The following is a 17,633-nucleotide window of genomic DNA, read 5'->3' as shown; positions in this document are numbered from 1 at the left end:
ACCACCCCCAAAAACATTGAAATTTTGATGGAGATTGCAATGAATCTGTGGATGGCTTTGGGTAGCACTGACATTGTGACAATATAAAGCCTTCCTATCCATGAACATGGAATGTCTTTTCATATATTTAGGCCTTTTAAGATACTTCTCAGTACTCTTTAGTAGAATATTAATTGAGGCAAAACCATCTGGCTCCTTCCAAAGTAACCAAGGAACACACAGGCAAAAGTCCCAAATGTTGAATGATTGCATTAAACACATTTCACGGCAATTCACAAAGCATCACTTTATTTTTATATAAATAACAGTCACTGATGAAAGAAAAACAAAACAAAATCATGACTACCAATATTTACTTAGGGAACCATTTTCATAGAATACTGATGAAAGAAAATGGTATTCATCTTCAGAGTGGCAGGGGACACAGGGACAGGCACAGCAGATTGAAAGCATAAAAGCATATTCTCATAAGAACCAAGCAATCCTTGTTGTTGGAAGACCAGATAGAATCATCATTAATGTAAGTAGAATCAAAGTTCACAATCTGTAAGTCCTTCTTAAGATATGCATGATTCAGCTTATTTACAGTTCGAGCAAAGGCATATTTAGAAGCACAGCTATATGCTTCCAAACTGTACACTTTCTTGAAGTGCAGATCAAAAAATGGATTGTCCTAGAAGAAAAAGAGAGACATGGTTTTGTTTGTAGTCAAGAAAGTAATTAGATTTCCTGGATTCTTTTACATTCTTTTGTATATGCATTTTGATTATGAAGTATTAATACCATATTTCTAAAATCTAGAGCTTTCTAAAGCTACCTGCTTCAAACATATTGCTTCTAAAAGGAACAGCAATAAGGATTGTTTTGAAGCATCTGTAATTTTTCAGTTATATAAATAAAACATGTCTCAGAATGAATGTACCATTATCAACTCTTCCCAGGGTAGTAAATTTGAGAGGATGGGTAGGGATGGAAAAAGAGAATAAACCCACTTGCAAACTTCTGGAGGGGAGAAAAGGTTTCTCCTTTTCTGTACTAGGAGGTTGGTTCCTTGTGCTATTCCAAAGGTAGAAGGGGAAAATACAGGGTGGCTAATTAGCTTTCGGCATACTACAGATCACCAACTTGTTGATTTTGAAGTTAATAGCAAAGACTTACCTTTGGAGTAAATAACAAGGATCATTAAACCACTGGACTGAAACAAAACATTACTAAAGACTGCCTCTTACTAGATTGCTCTAGGTTTTTGTTATACTTCTAGTGGAGATGTTTTGAGAAAAAGCAGACATCAAACCTGATCTAAGTAAGTCCTGTAGGTTAAAATAATACTTCCTACTGTTACGAGTAACAGTAACAACAATGCCTTACATTTATAAAGTGCGTTTCAGTTTACAAAACGCTTTCACATTCACTATCTGCCTAACTCCTAACTCTTCTTGAGGGCAGAAGGTTTGAATTATTTATCTTTGTGTTCATGGCAACTACTAGATTCTCAACAAGTGTGTGTTGAACTGATCTGAAGTAGTCCTATAAAAAGAGAAGTGGAGGTAAACATTGGCCTTTAACTGACAAGGCGACAGAGAGAAACCAAACATGAGTATAAATAATTCATAACCATGTAGGGAATAAACAGTATATACAAACAACTTAGGTATTTACAATTTCTTTTTGAAATAGGAAAATTCTTGCATGAGGCAGGAAAAAGAAGATGGGTCTTGAAGTTAAACAACTGTTTTGAATCTCAGATGTAACCACGGACAAAGTACTTTTGTGATCTGACCCTCACTTTTCTCCTCTTTTTTCATAGGGTTGCTATGAAGTTTGCATGAGATTAGTCATATAAACTATGTAGTATGGGGCTTAATAAATGATAGTTCCCTTTCCCAAATCTGCTCCCAGAATGTGATGCTGGTGTTAATACCACCTTGCTTTATAACATTAACACAATTTAAAAACAAAATAACACTTTTTAAAAAGAATGTACAAGGGTGATGTGATTATAAATGCAGTGTTCCCATAGTCACACCTAGTAAAATTTTTCCGAGGTGTCGCAATTGCAGTTTGAAAGACACTTCTGCAAAGACTCTCAATAAAAGGAAATCATACCCATTCTATCACCAAACATTGATCACACGCCTTATATAGTTTCCTCACTGAAACACTTTAATCCTGTTATGTATAAAATATCCTTTGAGCTTTTGAGATACTTGGAGAGGATTAATATTTTCCTTTAGCCGAATGCAAGTCGCTTCCTAGGGTAATGAATTTGAGAGGATGAGTAGGGATGAAAGAAGAAAATAAATCTTCTTACAGACTTCTGCAGGGGAGAAAAGGTTTCTCCTTTTCTCCTCACACCAAATTTTCAAAATAGTACTTCTTCCTCCCTCCCTCCTTTCCAACCATTTTTCCTCCCTTCTTCCCTTCCTCCTCCCACTCTCCCTTCCTTTCTCTCACCCTCTCCTTCTCCCTCTCTCTTTCTCGATAGAATCCTAGAACTACAAGGGGCTCTCACACATCATTCAGTAATGTCTTGTTTATAACCGGAATGACAGTTTCCAGAGAGAGGAAGCTCAGGTCATACATGAAGTTACTAGCAGAGCCAGGACAAGAACCAAAATCTCAGTCAACCCAACCCAATTTTTTGCTACATCATTCTCTCTTGTTGTACCATGTCAGTCTCTAAATCCCCAGACATTTTGAAGTCTGCTTTATAAAATGACCTTAATTTTAATTTTATTCCTTTTAAAGTTGACAACATTCTGGCTTGATTCACTCCATTTAAAACTGTAGCACTTCTACTGGCAGGGGGAATATATATAAATGCTGACTCCTGAGGGTTCAATTCCAAGAGAAAGGAGAAGTGGAAATTCCCAGAGCTACTGAGATATTTTTACTTCATCCATAGAAAAGAAATCTTTAAAAGAACTTCTCTTTGGATATTATAGGTTTCCTTCTGGCAATGCAATATTTTAGGTCCTAAAGTGATGAGAAAAATAGAAATAGTCTTTTTTTTTTTTTTTTTGGTATCTGGTTCACTGTCAGAGACAATGATCTTCCAAGAGGATAGAGAAGAATGAATATTGTCCATATGGAATTGAAGGACAGAAAGGTGAGGAGAAAATAAAGCACAGCTACTTGCTTTCAATGAATCTAAGGGGACAGGCTTGCTGAATGCACCCTCAGACACTGAACAAACTTGTAGAAATAATTATGACATCATTAATATATGAGAACTTCAGACAAAATAAGAAAATGGTAAAAAAAAAAAAGAGGTGGAGATGGTTAATTACTGAAACTGCAGATAAATGAACCTTGATTTCTGATAAAACTTAATGTGGTCATGAAAATTTGGCAAGTACATAAAAGTAGAAAGAAAATAATAATTAAAATTTTGTAATCCTATCACACAGAGATAATTATTGTTAATGTATTGGCTTGTGTTATATATAAACATACACATACCTATGTTATTTTTCTATTAAAATTTAAGGTTCAGATTTCAGTTTTAATAATACGACAGATTAAATATGCAAAATGAGAATATTATAGAAAAATTTTGTATTTATCTGACTTTTATTTATTTATTTATTTATTTATTTATTTTATCCTCACCCGAGGACATTTTTCGATATTTTGTTCAGATAGAGTGAGAGGGAGAGAGAGAGAGAGAAACATCGACGTGAGAGCGACACATCGAGTGGTTGCCACCCACACGACCCAACCAGGGCCGGGGACAAACTGCAACCAAGGTATGTGCCCTTAGCGGGAACCGAACCCGGGTCTCTCCGGACCACAGGCCAACGCTCTAACTGCTGAGCCAAACCAGCCAGGGCTGACTTTTAAAAAACGTATTAAATGATGAACAATTGTGTTCTGAGGTCTTCTTTTAGAAATATGATTTGTGTGTGTAAAATATTCTAGTATATTGATATGCAATAATATATATTTAACTATTTCCTAAGTACTGTATGTCCTAACATTCATGTGGAATGTATGGTCAGAAAAATGCTATATGAGTGAAAGGAAAAGAAAGCAATGAAATTCTGCATGTTTTTACCAAGAAGTCACACTAAACCCACCAAATTAAAAAATAAGATTCCTACATGATAATTAAAGATAATAGCAGATAGCATATATTGATTTCAGTAAAGATCTTAAGGACAAAATTTAAGTATTCAGACTAAATAAGTAAGTAAGGCAGAATTAAAGGCTTATGTATATCTAATTCTCTATTTGTAGCCTCAGAGCCTGCCAGGGCCTAATATATACCATAAATTCTCAATGAATGAGTGAATATGTATGAATTTGTAGAGATGTTACACAAACAGTCCAAAGAAGGCAAATTAATAGATCTCTGGGTAAAGTCTAGCTCTACCACTTAACAGTTATGTGACCTTGGCGAGTCAATTAATCTCTCTCTCTCTCTCTCTCTCTCTCTCTCTCTCTCTCTCTCTCTCTCTCATCTCTTTAAGTCTCATTTTCCTCATCTGCAAATCAGAAGTAAAAAATAGAATTGAACTCATGTGGGTTTTGTAATGATTATGTGAAATTATATCTAGAACGAGCTTCGTGTGGTTCCTACACCTGATAAGAGTTTACTAAGTGTGAGACAGTAGCAGGTAGCAATACTACTGCTAGTGATAATAGTAGTAGTTATGATAACCTATCAACTGAAGCACTGAACCCTACCTGCTTCATCATTTTTATTATTGACTTCAATAAGTCCTAAATGTTGTGCTCATTAAATCTGCATCATATTACAGTAAATATTTTTTTATAATAGAAGATTTGATAGGTGGGAAAAATAAATAAGCTAGACTAAAAATATGGCATTTAGTAGGATTAAGAACAAATGAATTTGGCCCTGGCCGGTTTGGCTCAGCGGTTAGAGCGTCGGCCTGCAGTCCGGAGAGACCCGGGTTCGGTTCCCGCTAAGGGCACATACTTCGGTTGCAGTTTGTCCACGGCCCTGGTTGGTCGTGCGGGTGGCAGCCACTTGATGTGTCCCTTTCACATCGATGTTTCTCTCTCTCTCTCTCCCTCCCACTCTATCTGTACAAAAAATGGAAAAATGTCCTCGAGTGAGGATTAAAAAAAAAAAAAAAAGAACAAATGAATTTGAATTCTAATTCATCCAACAATAACACAGATATTTACTGAGTGCCTAAAAAATGTCAGGTTGAAGGCTATGGTAGAAGATGAAAAGTCACGGTCTCAGTTTTTCGAAGCTTTCCATCCAGAGAAGAGACAGAAAATCCAAAAATTGCAGTTTGTTGGATTATGGCTATAACATGTTTATATCCACAATTCAATGGGGGTTTGGGAGAGGGAGACATGAGTAGGACTTCACCCAACAAAGAATCTGGGAATGGGGTGAGAGGTAGAGGTGACTGGACATTCTAAGTCTCAAGAGTCAGTACTTAAGCACGGATGTATAAAGTTTAAGGTAGGATGGCCAGAGATAAATAAGCCAGATTACCTAGAACCTTTATTTAAATTTCATTGTATGTAAATAGAAGGTATGGCAGGTCAGATTAAATGGCAATTCAGCCCTGGCCGGTTTGGCTCAGCGTTTAGAGCGTCGGTCTGCAGTCCAGAGAGACCCGGGGTTTGGTTTCTGCTAAGGGCACGTACCTCGGTTGCAGTTTGTCCCCGGCCCTGGTTGGTCCTATGGGTGGCAGCCACTCAATATGTCCCTTTCACGTCGATGTCTCTCTCTCTCTCTCTCTCTCTCTCTCTCTCCCTCCCACTCTATCTGAACAACAACAACAAAATAAATAAATGGCAGTTCATACGCAAAAGACTGGAGGTTTCAATGAAGTGTTCAATAGAAATAAGGAATCCAGATCAAAGAAAATACAAACTAGTCACCCTAAATCTAAAGTGTTGCATTTTATTCTGGAAAAACAGCATTCCAAAAGAGGAATTGTGTAATGAAGGGTGCTGAAACAATGTCATGGAAACAAATAACATCAATGCTACTACCTCATAGTGTTTTTATTGTCCTATCATATTATCTTATGTGATATTCCTATGAAAAATGTTCAGAGAATGACATGGGTACATTTAACCTAGGAAGAGAAAATAGAGGGTCATATAATCGTCCTCAAGTATTGGAAAGGCTATTATATGAAAGGAGGATTGGATTTGTTCTGAATTGTTCCAAATGGCAAAACTAGGACTGATGGATAAAGATTTTGTTTAAATACAAATAGGAAATTTAAAAATAAAGCATGAAAGTTCTGAAACAGAAAGGACTTCTTCATGTGGTAATGAGTTCTCCATCAGCAAAAGAGTGCAAGGAGACGAGGAAAACTACTTGTTGCCGGGTCAAGTGGAGAGACTGGAGTACACACTCTTTCCCTCACCTTTCAATTTAAAGATTGTAGGATTTCCATGAATTACTGATCCTTCTGGAGTATCAAGTGGCTAACTGACAGTAAAATTTAAAGGAGAAGAGGGAAGGAATTCTCCCAAATTTAAGGAGGAAGTTGAATTGGAGAGAGAGTGGTGGTGGAAGCACCATATATTTAAAGTTTCCGAATCGATTGATTGTGTTTAACCTGTTAAGAAGCCCTTGGGAAAGATGCTTTTAAATTTAATAGACAAAATTCCAATTTAAACTCATAAAAACAAACAAACAAACAAAAACCAGTACATCATCCCAGTAGATTCAACTTTACCACTTAAGAACAATATGTCATCTTAACACTTAATTACATGCCAAGAATACACAAAGTAGGATATTGAACATAAAGATCTCTAGCTTATCGATCCCACATCTCCCTTATAAAGTGTAACACTTACAGTATCTGCTTCTTTTCCATCAATCATCTGCAGATCATTCAAAGACCACTTTTTTGTTACTTCATATTTTTCATCTAAACCTATTCTGTAGTGTTTCACCATAATTATTTTTACTTCTTCATTTTTGGTCACTGTAGGACAGAAAAACACTTAGTTTATACAAACTCTTAGAAGATAATAAATTATTCATCATCATACTTTTCAGTATTTTTGTATCCCTTTTTCATATAATGAGCTTGAGCCTGCATTATAGCTGCACCCCATTTATGAACCCTGATGGATCTGAACCTTCACAAGTATGTCCCCCAATTTGCTCAATGTGTTAACTCTATTTTTGCTACAATTGTGGTTACCTACTGCCACAATGTCTGTCAGATAAAACAGTGAGCTATGTACTTTCAGCTGCGAGCTTTGTGGTAGGGAATGGGGCTCAACTCGGCGCAGGAAGAGGCTCAGCATTAGCACATAGTCCGTGCCAAAGCGTTTACCAGAACAAGTTGGAATTTTTATTTATGACAATATAAGTAAGTGAAATCAGGAAAGTAAACAGTTCTGCTCACCCAGCAACACAGTGTTAAAGAGTGACCATGCAACTGCTACTGTGTATGCTTTCTTTTAAAACCACTGTGAGCTTTTTAGATATTAATTTTCGAGAGAGAGAAGAAGGAAGGGGGAGAAACATGGATTTGTTGTCCCACTTATTTATGCATTCATCGGTTGATTCTTGTATGTGCGCTGACCAGGGATGGAACCCAAAACTTTGGCATATGGGAACGATATTCAAACCAACTGAACTACATGTACCTGGCCAGGGCCAAAAGTTGCTATGACATTTTTGATGTAGAAATTGCTTGCATCCCAGCTACTGTAGACCTGTTTGGTATTGTTTGAGATTTTTAGTCCTCTTTAGTGCGAACCCAAAATTCTAGTATTCAAAATGTGTCACCAAGACTAAAAGTTTCAGCACTATTCTTTGAAAAGTGTGGGGAAAGCATTGCTTATTTTATGTGAACAAAATTAGGAAATAATTTCCTGGCCTTAAAAATCACTGTCTTTGTTCTCACATGAACACATCAGAAGAATCCACATTTAATGTTAGAAATCCTGAACTGAAAATGATTGATGAGTTGATAAAGGAGTATTCATTGAGTATCTGCTATTTGCCTGATAGAACTATTATAGATGCCACAGAGGGTACAAGTATGAGATCTGGTCCCTGTCCTCTAGAGATCTACGGTTTTGTTGAGGAAACAAAACTAGCAAACATGAGTTACATAAAATATATATTATAAAGGTGTATAGGTATATAGAGCTGGCAGTCAGAATCAAATATCTGAAACTTTCTTTCAAGATGGATGATGTCACTTAGAAAGTTGTAAGCTGGTTCTGTCTTCTAAGAGTGGAACCGAAATATGTCTTTAGGGAAGATTCTCTTTTGGTTCTAGAAAGTACTACTTTGGCATGCCTCCTAAGTAAGAAGCATTATAATATAATCACAGTGATAGAGAAATGATATGGAGCAGACTGTATGCTCACCAGGAGTTCTGAGAAGGGAGAGGATTAGAATAGTTAAGGTAGGAATTACAAAAGAAATATCATTTGAGAGAGCTTTTAAAATTAGTTCAGTTTGGAAAGGCAGGGATGATACCGAAGGCATTTCTAGGTGAAGGTCAACATGAGGAAAGGAATGGAAAATAGAAGCAGAACCGCACCAGGCAGACTTAGAGAAAGTGAACTCCATAGATTGGTTGGTACTAGGATATGGAGGGCAATCAGATTAACTAGGTCAGGAAAGTTGTGAAGATATTCTGAAAGACTCTGCATCTGAAAAGTAACAGAAACCACTAGAGACTTGTGGTGTCTGAATCCCCACTCTGGGAGATGGGGTGGGTGGCTGGCCTGGCCAGTGAAGGCTCCAGAACTGGGGTGGGCAAAGGGAGCAACTGTCCCCTCAAGGTGCAGGTGTACTGGAATTAAGGCAACCAGCTGAGCTTAAAGTTGATGGAGCCCAGTTCAGTCCTGCAGAGAAGTGAGTCTAAGGAGGTTGACAAACCTAAGAAGAGAGCTATGTCAGGTGTTCAGTGAGAGTTCAGACAGTAATACATGGTCAGCAGGTCTTCTTCCTCCTTGAGCAAACTAATACAAGGGTGTCCTGTTAAAGGAGCATTTTTCTGGAAACAGGGATACACAGGATACACTGAAGAAGAAAAGAAAGAGTAACTGGAGGTCCCTGGAAGAGGCAGTGTGATTTCATGGGCTCTGGCATTAGACATTCTGGATTCAAATCATGACATCACTTCTAACAGTGTGGTCTGAGTAAATTACTTAATCTCTAGAGAGATTAAACCTCACTTTTTTTAGGTAGAAAGTAGACATTAGAAACTCATAGGGTATAAAGATAAAGGATAAAGTATATATATAAATGACTTAGGGTAGTACTTGGTTTATAGTAATTGTTAAAATGTTTCATTTTGTTTCTCTTAAGAGACTGTTGTAACCTAGGCATAGGATGTGGGCTGTGGAAATAGAAGTGGCAAATCCAGGTAAGATTTCAAATGAGGCATTGATGACACTGGGTGGGAATCACACTAGATGGAAATCAAAATAGGAAAGTATGGAGAGTGAACTGGTTGGGTGGAATAGTGATCTACCTCAGAAGACAAGGAGATGGAAGTTTATAGTTTAAGAATGGAGATATGGATTTGGGATTTTTCTATATGGACAGGTTTGCAAGTCCAGATGTATAGGAAAAAGAGCAGAGGAAAGAGGTGAGACGGAGTGCAGAAGCAAAACATACCAGCAGGGTGGTCTGAGAAGGGGCCATCAGAAAAGAGACAAGCATAAGAGTGCAAAGCTATGGAAATCAAGAGGAGGGGAATTTCAAAGATTTGGAGACAATCCTGTGAAGTCACTTTGTTGGGTAAAGAAGAGGGCTGTGTCAGGTGTTCATTGAAAGCTCAGACAGTAATACATGGTCAGTAGGTCTTCTTCCTTCTTGAGCAGGAAACTAATACAAGAGTTCAGTCCAGGCACTGAATCTGACTTGGGAAAGATCATCGATTCTTCCCTGAGGGCAGTTTCTTTAGAATAGTAAAGGCAGAAGACAGCTTGCTGAGGACCCCTTCATGCACCACTTGTACTGAGTGCATATGGTGTGCCAGTTCCTGGGCTGGGTAGGATTAAAAGGAGAAATAAGAAGAGACTAAAAGCTATGATTTAGATCACATAATCCAAAGTTTGGGAGAGGAGGGTTGCATATTTGAGGGACCAAGGGAGTGTTTGAGGGCCATGTCCTGGAGGGGACCTAGAGCAGAAGGTCTGAACCAGGGGTCAAAAATGGCTCAGAGTTCTGAAATTGTGTGCAAATGTTTGTAGGTTTCTGCCCATGTACTCTGTCTCCAGCCCTAAAAAAGGTCCACCTGAGGACAGACAAGGCAGTGTGTGTCTGTTCAGACAAAGGCTCTACGTCAGAACTAAAGAACAATGTTCTTGTTCTGCCTAGCTGTCTCACTCACTACTTAGGGAATGGGAGAGGATAGGGGTGGGGAGAAATAACAGAGTACTATGTGAAAATGTAAGTTGAAGCCAATTCCACTGCCTAATCTACATGTTATGATAATCAGGTAATTGATTATAGACCTACTGATTCATTAATTTGATAAATGTTTGAGTGCCCTTTTGAATAAAGCCATGTGATAAGCAGTAAAATAATGAATTCCCATAAGGCACCATTTCTGCTTTCACTGAGATTACAGGGAGTGAGGGCTTCATGAAGAAAACATATCATCTCATCACTTTGTAAATTATATTAATGTCTAACCACTATGCTTTACACCTGTAACTAATATAACATTTTTAAAAACTTGAATAGGGCCAGTGGGTTAGTTGATAGCGATGGGTAGGTGTTAGTTTCCTGATTGTATGTGATTGTGTAGGACAGCGATTTTCAACTGGTGCACTGCAAGACTTTTTGAAACATGCAATACCTGGCTATTTAGTCAGGGGCACTGCCCTCTTTTCCTTAGATTGTCAACTTAAAAAAATTACAACAGCCAACACAATAGTTGCCCAGTGTGAATGCATCAAAATTATACCTATTTTTTTTGTCAGGTTGGAAAAATATATATATTTTGGTGTGCTGCAGAATTTTAGTAATTAGCTTATGTGTGCCATGAGATGAGAAAGGTTGACAATCGCTGATGTAGGAGAATGTTCTTGCCTGTAGCAATTGTACACTAATGTTTTAGTGCGGGCACTGGGGCATCACATGTTGGCAATTTACTCTCAACTGTTTCAAATAGAAAGTTATTTGTACTGTTATTGTTGCAACTCTTTAGTAAGTTTGGGGTTATTTCAAAATAAAATTATGTTCAAAAAGAAGAAAACACATGATTACAGTGCTGTGAAGGAGGCAAGGACAAGGTAGTTAGGAACATGGAGAAGGACATCATCCATCTGGCCTTCCGGGAGAGCTTCTTGAAGGAGATCATCTGAGTTGTGAAGGGCTGGGGGAGTTAGAATGAAGAATGGGGTGGAGGGATTTCAGGAACAGCATATGTACAAAAGCATGAAATACTTGACACTTTTGAGTCATTATTTGGTATTGTTGGCCTAAAGTGTGAGGGTGACAAAGTGGTATGAAGGAGGATAGGAAGGAGCAAATTAGTCTAGAATGATAGATGAAGAAGTTCAGATGTTATCCTCAAAGCTATGTGTGTAGGGGGACTTGGGGGGAGGGTTGTCACCAAAGGATTTTAAGTGAATAGATAGGAGGAGCTTTAAATTTTAGAAAGTTTTTTTTTTATTTTTTTGGTGGGTTGGAGGGAGCGAATGGAGAAAGAGATGTTAAAAAGGTAGGATCTACCAGTTATCAAGTTTTCTTACATTAATGGTCACTGTTCCACTAATACCAAACTAAGAAAATTAGAACAAGCTTCAAGTGTTAAGCTTTTGATACAGTGATGCAGCACAGAGACAGTCTAAGCTCCTTAATTTGCCAAAATGTCCTCCTCAAGAGCCAACGAGGCTCCAAGATTGTCTTTAGCCAAGAGTCAGAGAAGTTGTGCAGGCTGGACTGGACCCAATCCCTAATTCCCACACTCGAGCTGTGCTGCCAGCCAAAATTAAATGGCCATATCCACATTAATGGAGCGGGAAAGTGGAAACTTATCGCATTGTCTTAAAACAGAAATGTGTTTATATAGTCAAAATGTTAGAGAGTTGGTTTCAGTAGCATCAGAGGTGACACTGAATAATTACTATTAAGTGAGTAATATATGTAGACCTAGGAAATTCAGAATGAACCTGCCCCAGTTTTAAGATTTTAGTTTGCATTTTCAGAATTACAATCTTAAACCATGCCCACCATATATTTTCACTTTTAATTTCAAAATAAACATTGTCGTTAATAACTGCCTCTATTACGATGGTAAAATAGTCACTTATTTATGAGGCTAAATGGAAAGATTGGCCAGTTGAACAAATGGAATGTGTCAGAAGAGAGGGAAAAGTAGCTCGAGAGGAAGCTGCACAGCAACGATTTAAATAAACAGATGACTTATTTTACAGCCCTAGTGTTCTGTTACTGTTTTCATAATTGAAATTAAACAACAGGGGAAAATTGCCATGAGTTATCACAGACAAGAAGCTTCAGTGAAAGTGTTTCAATGTATTGATGATGTCTTGGGGCCATTGAGAATGTTATTGATTTCATCAAAAAAGTAATTTTCATTTAATATTTTTCCTGGAACAATTAGGGGGCTAAACTGGGTACTATAAATTGAATGTTGGTCCCCCGCCCCCCTGTCAAATTCACATGCTGAAATTCTAACCCCCAAGGTGATGGTATTAGGAGGTGGGCCTTTGGGAGGGGATTAGGTCATGAGGGCAGAACCCTCATGAATGGCATTGGTACACTTATGAAAAGCCGTGAGAGATCCCTTGCCGCTCTGCCGTGCAAGGCTACAGGAAGAAGACTACTGTCTAGGAGGCAGTGAGTCCTCACCAGACTTGGCACCTGCCAATGCCATGATCTTGGACTTCCTAGCTTTCCGAACTGTGAGGAATAAAGGTTTGTTGTGCATAACCCATCCACTCTAGTATTTAGTTTCTTTTTCTTAACTTATTCTTTTTAAATACCCTTATTGTTAATATTCTCATTGTAAGTGAGAAGTAGTTCTGTTCTGGCATCAAAATGTAATATGTGTGGAGAATTTATGCATCCTATTTTCAAAATTCTAGCAACTGCCATTTATTTTCAAGTTAATGTCTGTGAATGGAAAATGTCTTTCTAAATATATAAGAATACCTCCCTGGTCAGTGGTTAGAGCGTTGGCTCGCAGACCAAAGAGTCTTAGGTTCGATTCCAGTCAAGGGCATATACCTTGGTTTTGGTTGAGTTCCTGGCTCTGGTCAGGGGTCATCCGGGAGGCAACCAATCAATGTGTCTCTCTCACATTGATGTTTTTTTTTTTCTCTCTCTCTCTCTTTCTCAATCTCCCTCACATTCTATCTGAAGATAAATGGAAAAATATCCTTGGGTGAGGATTTAAAAATAAATAAATAAATATTTGAGAATACTTTAAAATAATCTATCTGAATATGTATATTATTTTTATTTATAAAATATATAATTTCTTTATTATATATTAAATACATATACTTAAATATGTTTATAGTATATTTATATTTATTATAAATATTTATCTACAGTATATTTACACATGTATTTCAGCATATGTTTTCACAGTAAACATATTTTTTCTATATATTTAAAAAATATAACACTACCACCCTGGTCGGTTTGGCTCAGCGGCAGAGTGTCGGCCCACAGACCAATGAGTCTCGGGTTCCATTCCTGCCAAGGGAAAGTACCTTGGTTGTGGTTCCTCGCAGCCCTGGTCAGTGTGGTGCAGGAGGCAATCAGTTGATGTGTCCCTCTCACGTTGATGTTTCTCTCTCTCTCCCTCCCACTCTATCTGAAGATAAATAGAAAATTTATATCCTCAGGTGAGTGTTAAAAAAAATAAAATATATATATAACACTACCTTTTATTTTATTTATTTGGAATATAATTTATCATGTTTGTTTTTTCCTACTTAGAACTTAACAGGAGAGTACTATGTGCAGTGTAGGTATTATTATTTCCATTTCAGAGATGTAACTACTAAGGCCAGAGAGGTTAATTATTTTGCCCCAAATTTCACAGCTGGAAGGTAGGCAAAACAGTCAGGTTTCAAGCCTTCTAAAGTTCTTCACTATGCCCTGTTACTTCCCATTTAACTATGGTTAATGTTTTATATGCCATTTTAAGTCCTTCAGAATTTCTTTAATTCATTTGCACACTTGTCATTGGACAAATGACATCCTTTCAAGTGCTCACTCATAATAGAGCTCCTCCCTCCTTCATAAGAAGATGCTGCTTTTAAATGCCAGGAATAATGATATTCTAGGCTAGGGGAAGCTAATCCCAAGGAGAAATACCATGCAAACCCTGAGGTGGGAGGTTACTAAGATGCCAAGAAATCCATGTAAATCCTAGGAAACTACAGACAGGGCGATTGAGTTTATGATGTCTGATTTTTAACATCAACTACCAGGCAATGTATCAAAATAACAGTCGATTGCAATCATCTGGTTGTGAGACCTCTGCAAGTGACAGACTGATCAGATAAATAGAAAGTTTAACTTATTTAAACATCTTCTTTAATTTGAAAAATTCATGATGGGAGTTAACTACTCCAGACCTGTGATTCTTAAAAATGTAGAACTGCTGGGTTTTAGGGTATAAACGCAAATCATAACTATACATCTCTTTACTCCCTAGAGGTGACCAGTATTCAAAATCTGGAGTTACTTGCCTCATCAATTGTGATCTGACCTGTTTGATTCACATCAATGGAAATTTTCTGAGTGAAGCATGGTCAAAGATTTAGGACTGTCAAGCACCACATTGATTTTGCTTTAAATTACTCTTCTGTCTAAATGTATTTGAAATGGTCATAAAGAGATGTTGATGTTACATTTGGGGAAAGTGCTTTCAAATTGATGGATGTGATACAGAGGAGAGTTGTGAAAAGTTAGTGAACTGATATGATATCTTAACTTTTATCTGGAATATCACAATATTGTCTTCTCTTCCTCACATCTGAGAGGACCTTGTTTTTCCTTGCTTCTTACATGACAGAATCATTGAATTTTACTAATAACAGTGATCACCTACTTTACTTAGTCATTTTCCAGATGACAAAATTGAACCTTAAAGGGATTGCCTTCACACATGTAAATAATGCCAACCCCTTGATTTCCCAACCCTACTTAAAAAGATTCATACCATTTATGAAAAAAAGGCAGCAGGTGACTCCTACCTACAGTATCTTTCTTAGAGCTTAAGGCTACTGGAGGAGGGGGGGGGTCACATCCATGTTCAAAAATTTAATTCTAGGAGACTTTTTTTTCCTTTTAGATAGAACAAGTTTAGCTAATTATTATAGGTGGAGGGAGGCATTAAAACATATTTGGTAAATTAGATATATACATTATTGTGATTATTTTATTTTTATAAATTTTTCTTTGAAAAATACAAGTATACTAATGTTACATGATGAGTATTAGTTTTAGAAAGTAGGATATCAATAGGTATAAAAATATTAAATGTTAATGTTGGAATAAGCATCTTCTCTAATGTATTAAGTCAAAATAATTCAAGATTCGGTGGTTAGGATACAGTACAATTTTAAAAATTGTTTCATTTGACTTTCCCCCCATACTTTGAATTCTTTTCCTGGGCTGGTTAAGCTTTTCACCTTGCTGAAATACTAAGTCTCCACACTTTGTATTTATATACAGCAAAATATGCTAGGTAAAGTGTTAGATTACTCTTTTTATTACTGAGTATATATACTTACTAGGATTGATAGAACTTTAAAGAATTATTAACACTTTTTAAAAGATGTTTTACTTCCCTGATAGTACTCTCTCTTTACACCTTTAGAAAGTCCTTCTAAGCCCATTACTGGGAAGGGAATTATTACAACTTATTTTCTGAAAATGCTGAGGTATGTGCCTTAGAAAGGAAAATCCACAATGAACGCTTTGAGTTTCTAAGCTCTTTCCTCCTAAGCCCCTCAAAAGTATTAAAAAGCATCGACTGGGAAAAGGGAATGCTGTATATTAGATTCAATAATGGCACAAGTATTTCTGTCTAAATTCAGCACAAAAATTGTCAGTTAGGTAAATCATAATTAAGTGCAAAAGCCTATTTCTGCTTTTAGACAATTTTCATGAATTTTAAAACCATGGGGGAACATATTTTAGTTAAATCATTTAGATAACATTCTCTTAACCTTAAAGTTCCATCTTCATGAACTAATTTCTTCCATCAAAATATTATTTCTGTGAGCATACTTCCTATAAGACAAAATTTTAATAAGATCATTCTCTCATCAAAATAAGCCCTCAGAAGAAAATCTACGATCTTTTTTCTTCCCTAGCATGCAAAGAGAGAACCCTAGTTTTTCAGACTAGTTGGAAATGGAGCTGTTAACTCAGTTCTCCAATGTATTAAAAAATATATACAGAGCTCTCTGTTGAATTTTAAAAAACGAGCTCTTCCACAGTAAAACTGCATGCCATGCAAGTGAATTACATAAAAGCTTGGAGACAAAATAATCAAATCAGGAAAAGTACATACCCAGTTTCGTTTCTGAATAATTGGCCAAAATATTCTGAATACGATATTCTTTTCTGTCATCCATTTTAGCACTTAAAAAATTCTGTAGAATCCAAATTCTTAAACTTAGCATAGTTAAGTTCTATCATGAAAAGATACACGTGCTGTTATGGTATAGGAAAATAAATACAAATATGTCCCTCTATCACCCAAGCATCTTGGGGTTATTTACGTTTAGAAATGATAACAGAAAGAACATGTTACCTGACACACAGAGGTAGTACCTGTCCTGGACCGAGAACTCGATTTCGATAAACTCGTACAGATTCTGCGAGAGTGGCTTGAACAGTTTCTTCTCCAAGTCCTCCTTTACCAATGATGACATTTCCTCCAGTTCCACTTGGCCTGATGTCTTGGCTCAAGCTCACCCTGTCTCTCCTTTTGCTGCCTAGATTTCTTGTTTTGGTTTGCAGCCCCTTAGTGAGTCTTGCCCACCTCCCAGCTGTCACTCTCTTAACATCTCGTTCCCGTTCCTCGCCAGACCCAGGCTCCCTGAGCGCGGCCAGACCCCTGGCTGCGGTATCTGCTCAGTGGCAGCAGCGGCGACGGCGGCGGCGGCGGCGGCGGCGGCAGCTGCAGCAGCAGCAACAGCAGCAGCCAAAATACAGCAGCAGCTCTAGCCCCACCGTCACTCCTCAGCATCGAGGCTCAAGTGGGTTGCTCTCCGGAGCTCTCCTGTGGTTTGTTGACGGGGAACATATTTATGAACACCAGCAGACATACTTGTGGAGTCCCCGGTTATTCTCGTGGAGCAGCCTTTCCCCCTTTCCCCTGACTTTGCAGAAGACCACCACTTCGGCGCGATTCCATTATACAAATCAGCTCTCGGGTTCTATTGATTGGGACCATGCTCCATTAAGAACTTTGTTATCATCGGCAAGAGAAAAGGCACCTGTGTTTGCTCCTGACACTTCCAACAAGTCTCTTTGCCTCCTTCCTTCAACCCCCCCTCCCCCCAATTCATCCAGACCTTTGCTTTTTTTGAGAGGGTCAGCACTAGGTTCAAATTAACCTTAAATATGGGCTCACTTTAACTTTGTTTATTCCACTACGCACAAAGAAAAATTTACTAGGTACTTACTGGGGCAAAGCATT

General features: G+C 37.6%; 1 protein-coding gene across 2 annotated transcripts; it reads right to left on the bottom strand.

Moving 5' to 3' along the window:
* Nucleotides 1-267: 267 nt before the first annotated feature.
* On the bottom strand, nucleotides 268-17,091 carry EXOC1L (exocyst complex component 1 like). 2 transcript variants are annotated; one of them, XM_036246268.1, is made up of 3 exons: nucleotides 16,743-17,091; nucleotides 6,808-6,938; nucleotides 268-673 (listed from the first exon to the last, which is right to left on the bottom strand). In XM_036246268.1, the coding sequence occupies exons 1-3, from the start codon at nucleotides 16,861-16,863 to the stop codon at nucleotides 407-409; spliced, it is 519 nt and encodes a 172-aa protein (XP_036102161.1). In that variant the 5' UTR covers nucleotides 16,864-17,091; the 3' UTR covers nucleotides 268-406. The 2 variants fall into 2 exon arrangements, with proteins under 2 accessions (XP_036102161.1, XP_036102171.1); XM_036246278.1 differs by having other exon boundaries at nucleotides 16,763-17,091.
* Between the last annotated feature and the right edge of the window lie 542 nt (nucleotides 17,092-17,633).

Source organism: Molossus molossus, unplaced genomic scaffold (genome assembly GCF_014108415.1).
Source record: "Molossus molossus isolate mMolMol1 unplaced genomic scaffold, mMolMol1.p scaffold_m16_p_1, whole genome shotgun sequence".
Taxonomy (NCBI): domain Eukaryota; kingdom Metazoa; phylum Chordata; class Mammalia; order Chiroptera; family Molossidae; genus Molossus; species Molossus molossus.
Note: the sequence above shows the minus strand (reverse complement) of the source record. Positions and strands in the feature narration are given on the sequence as shown.

Coding starts and splice junctions, on each gene's coding strand:
- EXOC1L (XM_036246268.1), bottom strand. CDS start 16,863: ATGTCATCATTGGTAAAGGAGGACTTGGAGAAGAAACTGTTCAAGCCA. Junction 6,939..16,742: donor GTACTACCTCTGTGTGTCAG/GTAACATGTTCT, acceptor TCTGTCCTACAG/TGACCAAAAATGAAGAAGTA. Junction 674..6,807: donor ATGGAAAAGAAGCAGATACT/GTAAGTGTTACA, acceptor TTTTTCTTCTAG/GACAATCCATTTTTTGATCT.